Source organism: Ranitomeya imitator, chromosome 8 (genome assembly GCF_032444005.1).
Source record: "Ranitomeya imitator isolate aRanImi1 chromosome 8, aRanImi1.pri, whole genome shotgun sequence".
Taxonomy (NCBI): domain Eukaryota; kingdom Metazoa; phylum Chordata; class Amphibia; order Anura; family Dendrobatidae; genus Ranitomeya; species Ranitomeya imitator.
The window spans coordinates 30,955,405-30,968,287 of record NC_091289.1 but is presented as its reverse complement, the minus strand read 5'-3'; the positions used below and the strand labels follow the sequence as shown (position 1 = coordinate 30,968,287).

At 44.0% G+C, this 12,883-nt stretch overlaps 1 protein-coding gene across 1 annotated transcript in view; it reads right to left on the bottom strand.

Moving 5' to 3' along the window:
* The window catches only part of DNAH12 (dynein axonemal heavy chain 12), a 111,291-nt gene that overhangs the window by 32,075 nt on the left and 66,333 nt on the right, over positions 1-12,883 (bottom strand). The window contains exons 30-44 of the mRNA XM_069736676.1: positions 12,356-12,465; positions 12,076-12,256; positions 10,757-10,897; positions 9,925-10,008; positions 7,716-7,904; positions 7,506-7,625; positions 6,739-6,927; positions 5,188-5,339; positions 4,615-4,753; positions 3,913-4,079; positions 3,556-3,811; positions 3,067-3,366; positions 2,602-2,780; positions 1,573-1,765; positions 1,331-1,492 (exon numbers count right to left, since the gene is read on the bottom strand). Coding sequence (XP_069592777.1) covers positions 1,331-1,492; positions 1,573-1,765; positions 2,602-2,780; positions 3,067-3,366; positions 3,556-3,811; positions 3,913-4,079; positions 4,615-4,753; positions 5,188-5,339; positions 6,739-6,927; positions 7,506-7,625; positions 7,716-7,904; positions 9,925-10,008; positions 10,757-10,897; positions 12,076-12,256; positions 12,356-12,465 — 2,562 coding nt within the window. The remainder of the gene's footprint in view (positions 1-1,330; positions 1,493-1,572; positions 1,766-2,601; positions 2,781-3,066; positions 3,367-3,555; positions 3,812-3,912; positions 4,080-4,614; positions 4,754-5,187; positions 5,340-6,738; positions 6,928-7,505; positions 7,626-7,715; positions 7,905-9,924; positions 10,009-10,756; positions 10,898-12,075; positions 12,257-12,355; positions 12,466-12,883) is intronic.

Sequence of the window (12,883 nt, the reverse complement as noted above, 5' to 3'; positions counted from 1 at the left end):
CTTCCTGTTGGCTGGGGATTTATCAGGCTGCCAATTTAGCTTACAAATACTGAGGTAAAAATACTGAGCAAATAACGTGTGAACGAGGTCTAATACAGGAGGAGATGACACACAGGTATATACTATATACAGAGGAGATGACACACAGATATATACTATATACAGGAGGAGATGACATACAGGTATATGCTATATATAGAAGATGACATGCAGGTATATACTATATACAGGAGGAGATGACACACAGATATATACTATATACAGGGGAGATGACACACAGGTATATACTATATACAGGAGGAGATGACACACAGATATATACTATATACAGGGGAGATGACACATAGGTATATACTATATACAGGAGGAGATGACATACAGGTACATATACATACAGGAGGAGATGACATACAGGTATATACTATATACAGGAGGAGATGACACACTGGTATATACTATATACAGGGGAGATGACACCGGTATATACTATATACAGGAGGAGATGACATACAGGAATATACTATATATAGAAGGAGATGACATTCAGGTATATACTATATATAGGGGAGATGACACACAGCAGGTATATACTATATACAGGGGAGATGACATACAGGTATATACTATATACAGGAGATGACATACAGATGTATACTATATATAAGGGAGATGACAAACATGTATATACTGAGGTGATGAGGTGAAAATGAGAGGTGTGAGGTGAAAATGAAAAGGTGTGAGTGCAAAATGAGAGGAGTGAGGAAAAATAGTGGAGTGATCAGAAAATGACAGATGTGAGGTTGAAAAGACAAGTGTTAGGAGAAAATGAGAGGTGTGAGGGAGAAAATGAGAGGTGTGAGGGGGAAAATGAAAGATGTGATTGGGAAAATGAGAGGCGTGATGGGAAAATAAGACAAGTGAGGTGCTATAACTAACCACAGATATTTACTATGCCCAGGCAACGTCGGGCTCTTCAGCTAGTTTAATATAAAAAAAGAACCAGCATTTTTGCAAGTCTTTCAGGAGGCCCGACAAGTGCAGCCTGCCTCTTCCTACTAGAGAAGAAGCTGGGCCTACAAGTGATGGCCGTCTAGCCTGACGATGCCCCCAGACAGTTTCTCCCCACGCAACTTAAGTTGATTGACAGGCCTTTCCCTATCAATCAACTGGAGCAGAGTCAGGACAAGACAGGCAGGGGCCTCGCCGGACTAGTCAGGTCAGTCCCTATAGTCCCCATCCAGGTTTTCAAACAAAGTTTTCTCTGAAATGCCGAGTGCTGTCTGATTTGTACATAGCAGATTGACAGTCATTGATCAGCCAAACACTTTACCTCCATTATTTCTTGCTTTTCATCTACGGCAAAAAGATTTGGAACCTCCCCGGTGTTGAGGAGACTGTCCACATCCTCCAGGAAGGCCTCCTGTTTGATTTGCGTGTCAGTGATCAGGAAAACAGTCTTGTGTCCTTTCATTCCTGCGCTCCTCAGTAAACTCTGTAAAGAAGGAACCATGGAGGGAATATTATAACACATGGCCGTGTGCACCCATATCAACCATCTACCAGAAGGCTTACCTTCAGGTCCTCCCTCCATTCATTCATACCATAGCTCTTTGAAATCTCAGGTTGAAAGATACTCATTTTTGCCATAGAAGTAGCCAAGCGAGTCAGCGATTGACGTCCGCTCCCTCCAACCCCAACCAACAGGGCGTTACCCCCGGGCTGCTTTAAGATCCGACAAATCCGAGATAAATGTTCCAATACGTATCTGTTGTTGGAGAATTCAGACAAGATGGAATGACATAGCAAATAAGCTGATATTAATTACTACATCTGACGAAACATTCAAATGATGGCAAAAGATGCCGTGTCGGACAGGGTCATTGGTGGGATAGGCTATTTCCGAATATGCCCACCACACAGGTCCCTGAGGTTTAGCCGGACTGAGCTCATAGCGATCAAACCTGATGCATCAAGTAACGTGCGTGTTAGGCTTTGCATGTTATACAGGCCACATTGCCATATGGGCCGCAATTTTTTTAAAAGGGGTAATTATATGAATACACCAGAACCAAGGTTTGAGTATTTGAGAAGGATTTGGAGAGTTTATGCTTAAAACAAAAATTAAAAAAAATCGGTGTGAACAAGCGCTAAATTAAACTGAGTTTTTGGAGCATGAACTCGTCAAATCCTCCTCATAATACCAAATCTCAAAAGCTTTGACGATTTTTAAGTTTTAACATAGCCATGAAGAGTGTTATGGATTGCTACATGTGTACAAGATCAGAACCACCATCAGCATGAATGCAGCACCAGAACCACAGTCAGTACATGAATGCAGTGCCAGGGCAACCGTCAGTACATGAATGCAGCACCAGAACCATTGACAGAACATGAATGCACAGCAAAATCCACCGTCAGTACATGAATGCAGTGCCAGGATCACCGTCAGTACATGAATGCAGTGCCAGAACCACTATCAGTACATGAATGCAGTGCCAGGACCACCATCAGTACATGAATACAGCGCCAAAACCATTGTCAGTACATGAATCCAGCTATATTGTCCTATGTTGCTTATCTACAGCCCAATTACAAGCATACCTGAATATAACAAGGTTCATACGGGTTTTGTGGGTCTGGTTGTATTCATCCAGACATCTCTCCACAACATCGTTGAACTGATGCACACTTGGTATCTCGGCATACAAACGCTCATTGCCTTCGAGATCAGGATTCATGTAGTCGCCAAACAGCAAATTTCTAATATCTTCCTCTACGAGCTAAAAAAAACCCCCACAATTATGTATCGGATTATTATAGAACACCAAATATCATAGCTTGTGCAGTTATAGCAAATGTATTTTAGCCTCCATGTTACATTGCATTTCCAAATCCTACCAAGGATCAGCCGGTCCCAAACTAACAGCATCAGAGATGGGTTATGAGGCTATGCTAGTAAAAGTCAGAACGGTTGGCCAGGGAATTGCATCCATAACACAACGGACCGTAGAAGAAGCCCGCTATATGGACGTCTGATTTTAGGCTAGTCAGTATTTCAGTACTTACCGGTTTGTTGTCTTGTTTTAGGTTATCAAAAACAGAATCGAAACTTTCTTTGAAGTGATCTTTCACTACATCTTTCAATAGTTTGTACAGCCAGGATCGGTCCTGGTCGTCGACTAAGCGGTCATAAAACACCCGCAGGACCTCGTGGACAAAGAGTCGCACCATGACGCGTTTATTTTCCGTTGACTCTTTCTTGATCAGTAAGCATCCCTGCACCACTCGAGAGAAGTCCCGCAGATTAAAGGTATAGTGGGATTTAGCCGGGGTGGGTAATAGGTTCTCCATGGCTTTCTTGTACACCTAGAATGAAGTAAAACCGTAAGAAAGTTGGATGAGCCATCAAAATCTAATTAGTTGGGGTCTGAATTCAGGTACCCCCACCAATCATCTAAATGGAGGGGCCGCAGCACCATGGGGACACTCTTTTTAAAGTGGTATTTTAACGGGTTATAGTTAAATGATCTAAAAAAAAACTTGCGCATTTCTCACCTCCATGGTGCCGTTAACTATTTGGTTCCCAACAGTAAAAAATTCTGGTGAAAAGTCATTGTTGCGCAGATAGAAGGCCACCACGGCGGAGAAGATGCGGACCATGGTCTCGTCACTGAAGGCGTTTATAGTGCAGATGTTAAAATGACGCAAAAATCGAGGTGTAACTGCGTTTCTTCCGCCTCCAGGGGGACCCATTGCTGCAATCAGCTGTACATCAACCAATGAGATTTTGGAGGTGTCCTTTAAGTCATACCTAAAAGGTGTGATTTTTTTTGTTTAAATATATATAGTGGAAAAGATAAAAAAAAATAATTTAAATAAAAAATACATCATTTTTTTTTCTATGTACATTACCAATTCCCGTGGTCGAAGAACTGCCGCAGGAGCTCGATAGGTGGCTGTGCACCATATTTTTCTAATGCTGGCATGTTCATATCATCCACAAATATGACGCATTTCTTCCCCATCTGAGGTCCGTACACGCCTTTCCGTCTTTTGTCCAGTCTGTCCATGACGATATTCTAGAATATGATGCAAACTATGTGTAGGAAGATTCAATCGGTTGACCACTACTGCCTGTGTCTCATGTTCAGGTAGGAAACATTGCATGACCGCTGCAACCAATCAGCAGCTACTGATTGGCTGCAGCATTGATGTTTCATCAGAGGAAGAAAAAACAGCCTGCTAGCTCTCTTTTCTGGCTCAGAAAGAAAGTCACCACTGCAGGCGATCATCAGAAATTGGTTGGCATCTCCTAGTAGAAAAGGAAGTGAAGAGACCAATGGGGGACACAGGCAGCAGCGCAGAGAAGCGTCAGGGGGTCTTTTTTGCTTTAGGACACACATGGATCCATCAACCTATTTCAACGTATGGCTGATCACGTGATACATGGATCTTCAGGGTCTGCGAGAGAGACCTCCGTTGTTTGTGGGTCTACTCTGTGGCTCATAGCAGTGGGTCCAAAGTGGCGTATCCCCCCCAAATGACATCGATATATCCTAATGAGGCAACCTCTTGCATTTGTCAGAAACCAGGGTGATAAAAAAGAAGACAAACCTGAATCTGATTGGCACTGGTACGAGCAGAAAAGTTGATGAAGAAGGGAAAGAATTTTTCTTTGTCCAGATTGTTCATCAGTTTGTCTTTGACGTAAACAGACTTGCCTGTCCCCGTCGGTCCCACAAATAAGAGTGGTCTGCGAAAAAAGGAAAGCAGCTTGTAGAAAAACCATAAAATATAGATAATAAAACTAATTATTTAGGCCAGAATTTGGATGTCTGTTAATCCATGAGTGGACCATGATCTCCTGACCCGACCTCGCCCGCTCTATGTTTGTCTATGAGGCTGTCAATTTCAGGTCAGGGGTCCCGCGTCCGGTCCGTCCATCATGGTCCGTGTTTGACGGCATTAAGTAATTAGCAAACTGTTTGCATTTATAGAAACAGACAGAAAACCATCAGGTGTGCATGTTGGCCAGTATTCTGTTAACAGACCCATAGGGTTTCCTAATTATTCCAGGATTTCCTGCACCATTATCCGAATGGTTTTCCCATACAATATGTAATTGTGATGGCAAAATGGATAATTTTCAACAGGACTTCCTAATAAGAGTGATTGTGTTACTCTTACTTGGTGTTCTTGATGCACATATCCATGAGGAAGGTGTATCTGACAGTATCCATAGTTGGCACAATGATATCTTGGATTTTGGTGCTTTTGTCCCACGTGGCGGTGCCTTTAATAAACTCATTCCAGTGAACCCAGCGCCCGCGGCCTTTTAGCTTCAAAGAATAAAAAAAAGCTGATAAACCATATTCAATCACATTTGATGCAGGGATGAGAGAGCACTGATACATTAAATAAGTTTGACATTTAGGTCCTGTTCACACTGCGTTTATGCAGCACACTGCGTTTATGCAGCACACTCCCTTTATGCAGCACACTCCCTTTATGCAGCACACTCCCTTTATACAGCACACTGCCTTTATGCAGCACACTCCCTTTATGCAGCACACTCCCTTTATGCAGCACACTGCGTTTATGCAGCACACTCCCTTTATGCAGCACACTCCCTTTATGCAGCACACTCCCTTTATACAGCACACTGCCTTTATGCAGCACACTGCCTTTATGCAGCACACTCCCTTTATGCAGCACACTCCCTTTATGCAGCACACTGCCTTTATGCAGCACACTCCCTTTATGCAGCACACTCCCTTTATGCAGCACACTGCTTTTATACAGCACACTGCCTTTATGCAGCACACTCCCTTTATGCAGCACACTCCCTTTATGCAGCACACTCCCTTTATACAGCACACTCCCTTTATGCAGCACACTCCCTTTATGCAGCACACTCCCTTTATGCAGCACACTCCCTTTACCTTTATGCAGCACACTCCCTTTATGCAGCACACTGCTTTTATACAGCACACTCCCTTTACGCAGCACACTCCCTTTATGCAGCACACTGCTTTTATGCAGCACACTGCTTTTATACAGCACACTGCCTTTACGCAGCACACTGCCTTTATGCAGCACACTCCCTTTACGCAGCACACTCCCTTTACGCAGCACACTGCCTTTACGCAGCACACTCCCTTTACGCAGCACACTGCCTTTATGCAGCACACTCCCTTTATGCAGCACACTCCCTTTATGCAGCACACTGCTTTTATACAGCACACTGCCTTTATGCAGCACACTGCCTTTGTGCAGCACACTCCCTTTATGCAGCACACTCCCTTTATGCAGCACACTCCCTTTATGCAGCACACTGCTTTTATACAGCACACTGCTTTTATACAGCACACTGCCTTTATGCAGCACACTGCCTTTGTGCAGCACACTCCCTTTATGCAGCACACTCCCTTTATGCAGCACACTCCCTTTATGCAGCACACTGCTTTTATACAGCACACTGCTTTTATACAGCACACTGCCTTTACGCAGCACGTCTATTACTCTGCGGGGGATCTGATGGAATCCACTTAGTTCATTACACTCTATGTCTCCTTCTTAATTCAGTTTTTCGAGGATTTAGTCAGAACGTCTGGCAGAATCAAAGACGTACTGCATAAACACAGTGTGAACAAGTCCTGAGAGGCCTAAAGTAATAACCCAAAGGCCAAAGTTATACGTTGTTGAGCATCAGGCTAGATGTCCATGAAATCGCTTTACCTCGTACATGTAGTCATAGACCAGGCCTTTATCATCCAAAGGACATTCCCATTTCCCCACGGAGGACGGGAGAGGATTCTGATCGTTCTTTCCTGCCACAATTTCTTTGAAAAAAGCATCAAACTTCACTCGGCTGTCGGCGTCACAGCAGCCGCCAATGGACCAAACCAGGGAGAAAGCAAAACTGGCCTAAGGGAAATGAAAGGTGCTATTGACATGAAATTCTCACCAGATGTCGGTAAAAACCCATTCAATCCACACAGACAAAGAAATCGTCTATAGATGTCTATACATTAAGTTATGTGTAATAATGAAAAATGACACAGGGACAAAGTATTCAACACACGAAGCAAGAGAGGTGCAAAAAGCCCTGGAAAGTCATGTCACCCACTGAAATCTATCAGTCATTAGAAAGCAATCCTACCACATAGTGAAAAATAATATCAGCTGGTTCACCTGATGGCCTATAAAAAGATGTCTCATTACCAAGGTGCCACACGAGAAACATCTCATGATGGATAAAACCAGTGAGCTGTCACAAGACCTTTGCAACCTTATTGATGCAAAACATACTGATAGCATTGGTTACAGAAAAATTTCTAAACTAGTGACGGTTCCAATGAGCACTGTTGGGGCCATAATTCAGAAGTAAGACTTGACAATAAAATGTAGATTATACAAGGGAGAATGTGCCATAGGAAAGCACTGTCCATATCTGCATAAGCATTAGTAATACTGTGCATGGGATCAGGAGATCTTACACTTACCATGATCCAGATACGAATGTTCTTATTATTTGGGTCCTCTCTCACCACATCAAAAATCAGCATCTCCAATAATCTGGTGAGTGATATCACCACATTGCCATTGCTGGTTGTCACCAGTTCCTGCGAGGACAGACATTGGGACACTAAGCGTAGATGTAGACCATAAACTTGTGCGATGCACCTACAATTGAGAGAACAAGAAGCCCTCACCTTGCACTGTTTTCGGAGGAATCGGAGGGAAGGTTGGACGAGCCACTTAAAGAGTTCCTCTAGAAGAGCGAGGTGTTCCTTAGTCTTCAGTGCATCGGGAAGGGTGATAAGCCAGGACTTCACCAGGGGGGCCCAGCCCAGCTGTTGGGGCTCCAGATAGATCATACCGCAGCGGCTTACCGTGGCAGGCTGGAGAGAGAAATCCACATATTACATGTATGTCCATTTATTCGAGTAGCAGCTATGTAACATTACATTTTCATTCAGTGCTGATGTCAGTAACTGGATCCTCACCATTTAGCTGATTATTGCAGTAGCACCAGAATGAAAGGGATTAACAACCCCTTTAATTGTAGTGATTAAAGTGAATGTAGGGATGACTGTCAGTGGCGTAACTGGAGTCCGATGGGCCCAGGTGCCAGATTTGGACCACTTTTCACCCCCCGGCCTCCCACATGTTATGGACCCTTGTAGCTTTCTAAATCTTATAAGGACATACAAGTTGCACTCCCTCCACAGTTAGGTAGTAATCATCCTGGTATACTGTATATCCTTTATCCTGAACCCAATCCTGGTATATATATCCCCCATCCTGGTATATATGTCCCTTATCCTGGTATATATATCCTTTATCCTGAGCCCAATCTTGGTATATATGCCCCCATCCTGGTATATATATCCTTTATCCTGAGCCCAATCCTGGTATATATGCCCTCATCCTGGTATATATTTCCCCCATCCTGTTATATATGTTCTCTTCCTGGCCCCATCTTGGTATATATGTCCGTTATCCAGGGACCCATCCTGATCTATGTCCCCCATTCTGACGCTGTTCTTTAATGCATAGAAAAAAAGAAATGATTCTACTCACCTTCTCTCCTCTCCACTGCCACGCGGCGTCCTCTTCAGAAGGTGGCAGCTGACTTCAGCATGCAAGCGATGGGAGCACATGACGTCATTACTATGCGCCCCTAGCCATGTGCACATCGACATCAGCTCCTGGCCTCTGATTGGCCGGCAGCATGCATTGTAGCGCACAGACTCGGCGGGTCTCTGTGCCACAATACACTTCAGCTGCATGTCTGAGGCCACACATCCAGGTGAAGTTTGTGCTGTTGTCGGCCCCTAACCAGCACGGGCCCGGTCGCAACCTCTGTGACCGCGATCGTTACACCCTTGATGACTGTGTATGTGGGACTTCCAAAGAAATGAATGGGAAGTGTTGCAATGCTGCCAATTCTCCTTTCCCAGCAGCACGAGATGGAGCCTCGTATTCAACAAAGGTTCAGGTGTGTCAGAGGTGAAACCCTCATCTATCAGACATTTATAACTTACCATATTTTTCGGACTATAAGACGCACTTTTTTCCCAAACAATGTTTGCGGAAAATGGGGGTGCGTCTTATAGTTGAAATATACTTACAAGTAGTGTGGCAGCAGTTGTGCGATTCTGCGGCGGTCTGATGCTGCAAGGAGATGAACACACTCACTTCCCAGGCTGGTGCGGCAGCTTCAGCAGTGCTCTGTGGTGCGGTGGGCTCCGCCGGCATTTTGTGAAAGCCTGGAGCCCCCTGCACATCCTTTACTGCAATGCGGTGGCCTCGGGGGCGGCACATGCTCAGATTGAGATCTCGGGAGATGAGATCTCAAACTGAGCATGCGCCGACCCGGCCACCATTTTTCCGGAGGCCACCACATCGCAGTAATGAATGTGTGGGGGAGCTCTGAGCTTTCATAAAATGCCGGCGGAGCCCTCTGCACCACAGAGCACTGCCGAACCTGCCGCGCCAGCCTTGGATGGGATTTCCCAGAAGCCACTGCATGCCGGCGGAGCCCCCCACACCACAGAGAACCGCCGAACCTGCTGCACCAGCCTGGGATTTGAGTCATATCACCGGACCACCAAGCACCCCCTGTGACCATGCTCCACCAGCGTTGCCAATCCCCCTGGTAAGCTGAATTCAGACTGTAAGACTGATGCCATTTGACACATTCATTTGTTTCCCTATTCTCCCTCTGAAAATTTGGGGTGCGTCTTATGGTCCAGTGCGTCTTATAGTCCGAAAAACACGGTACTTTGTGGATATGCTATAAGAGATGAGAATACTTCTAAAAGACAATTCTATAACTAAATCTCATTAGTTAGCATTAGTTACCCCGATGTACAATTATATGGGAAGTATTCTCCTATAGGATGGATGAAAACCTACCGATGCCTGAGAAAGGTCCATTGTTTCAAAAATCAGACTCATTTGAGGTGACATCTGAATGATCTCACCACTCATCAAGCAAAGCTAAAAAGAAAGGGACATATTGTTTAAATGTTGTACAAATGAATAATAACTTACTTAACCCACGGAGTCAGATCAGTAACCTCATAAAGGATTATTGTAAGCTTTAGGCAAGAAAATACAATCATTATATACACAAAATAATATCTGAAAGGAGTGTCAGATAATGCTTATAAATATAAGCAATTTTGCAATTTACCGCTAATTAAAATTTTCTACCGTTCTAGAGATATTAACACTTTTCTGTTGTTTACAGTTCGTAGCCTTGGAGACCGACCACTGCTGCTTAAAACCAAAACATGTGCAAGCGCTCTTCTTTTGAGCTTGTAAGCAGTGTTTTGTAGCTGACCAGAAGTGCGCTTTTACCTCCTAATCCCGGCCAGCTTCAGCGCAGTGCTTGCAGGCAACGCAGCAGTGGTGGTCAGTTTCTTGGGCAAGCAACGCTAAACAATAGAAAAGTTTTAATATCTCAAGAAAAGCTGCAAATTTTAATAAGCAATAAATTGCAACATTCATCTGTGAAAATGGGAATAGCTCTTAAACTATAAAATCTCAATAATTATAGGAATAAGGTAGACATATAACTAGTAATAAAGATGCATAGAAATTGATTGTTTAATATTTTCCTGCATGGTTATAGATACATATGGCAAAATGCTTTTTCTGTAACTTTTTGTTATACTACATGGGGATGAAAACATAAAAGGATGCGAATAAAAAAAAGTTTTCACAAAGTAAAATCTAGAGTTACCTTTTTATTATCATCTAGGACTGTGTTCATACTTTCTATCCATAGAGTATCAATAGGTCCATCAAAAATAACCCACTTTCTTTCCGGGGTCTCAGATAATGCAAACTCACGGAAAGTGTTAGCGACAATCCCATCGGTCCACTAAAAATGAAGAGGGGCATCAATGAAAGAGCACTTCCTATAAAATCCCATAATTGTAACAAATGAATTATTAAAGGGAATGTCTGGGCTTATGATATTGATGATACACTATGTATGGAGAACACATGGCCCCTATTGAAGTGAATGTGAGCAGAGCTGCGGTTCTTGACAATGGCCACTACACAGTGGAAGGAGCTGAGCTGTTTCAACTCATTCACTGTTTACCGGAGCTAAAATGGCTGATTGGTTGAGTGCTACCAATCCCAAGAATAACATAGATGCGCTAGATCAAAGGTGCACAACCTGCATGTCAGGAGCTACAAGCACCCCATGATGTTTATGTACCCCCCATTTATCAGGGGCAAACATATAGTCTGCGTCTTAATAGTTCCATGAGACACAGTGGTCAAGTCGGTCCCATCCTTATGACACAGATACAAAAGTGGAAAATTGTTAAGACTGGCATTTAATACACCAGACTTAAAGGAGCTTTATGTGACTGCAGACTTGTGAATCCTCACATCACAAGCAGTGCATGCTGGGAGGAATCTCAGGTGCTGGGAGTGGGCGGGTGTGTGACTGCAAGAATGTGTTCACATGCCAACTAGACTTGTGCGGCAAGTGTATCGAGTGAGGCCGGACGCAGTCTAGTCGGAATGTGGCTGGAAGTTTGCAAATTGCATGCTTGCAGTCATATGACCGCCTGCTCTCAGCGCCGGCATTGGGGAATCATCACAGCGGGAAGTACGCACAATGTGAGGATTCACAAGTCTGCAGTCACAGAGACTGCAGACTTGTAGCCCAAGGCTGGACAAACCCTTTACTTAAAAGCCAGCTGATGTAAGAGGTTTGTACAGTCTGAGTGCCTAAAAATAAAATCAATGGCAGCCTCAGGCTTGCGTAGACTTGCGCTATAATTTATGCTAATTTCTGGCATAAATTATATAAAATTTGTTGTTACCACGTCTGATGGGGAAAATAAAAGTTTCCCATTTTTGTGCAAACAGGGAGTAAGCCATAATAAAATGCATGGCTGGGGTCTATCAGGAGGCTGCTCTCCACTATGCCTCTGAAGGAACCTCTTCTATCATGTCCATAAGCCATAAAAGGAGAGTTTTTCCCATTTTCGGCAAAGCTATTATTACCATTTTAAACAATAATTCCAACGATAGACGAACCTCGTGTGAGACTGGATCAAACTGTCCGAACAGCTGTCCCATGGTGATGGCTTTAGGATTGACTGTCCGATAAACAACTTTTTCTTCTTCGCACCCTCGCTCGTTCATAAGAGACAGCATATCAGCGAGGACATGGAGGACCTTCGTTTTTCCGGAGTACGGCTCTCCAACCAACATAAAGCTGTACGGGATAAACACAACGCAGCACGGCCCATTGTATAAGATGTGAGCAGTGAAGAATAAAACACCTGTCCCAGTGGCTTCTGTAGTTCCAGCTCACCCGTGTCTGACAATCATCATTTCATATGTCTGTATCATTTTCTCCAGGAAGACCTTCTCCGGCTGGATGTTGTGTCTGGCACAGCACTCGAGTGCGCATTCGAGTAAATCCTGAGCAAAAGGAAGGTAAAATATCTCATCAGCTTGTTTCCAGTGGATTCTTTTAGAGGTGAGAGAATACATTTTCAGGGCCCTGATCAGTATTCTGCGAGTGCTGGATAGGACCCCCGAGAGCCGCCTCTTACATGCCGACACTGCCAGCTCGTCTTCTGATTAGCCGGCCTGGTATGCGTCATGCTGCAACCATAATGTCATGCCAGGGCGGCTAATCAGAAAAGAAGCCGGGGGTGCCGGAAGATATAGGGCGGCTCTTGGGGGTCCCAATCAGTGCCCATGGAGTACTGACTATGCCATGTGAATTGATTCATTCATCTAAAAATTACATCAAAATAAAATTTACCCACAACCAAACTAGTGATAAATCACTCACAGATGTTTAAACCATTTTTTTTCTACATGAGATCATCCG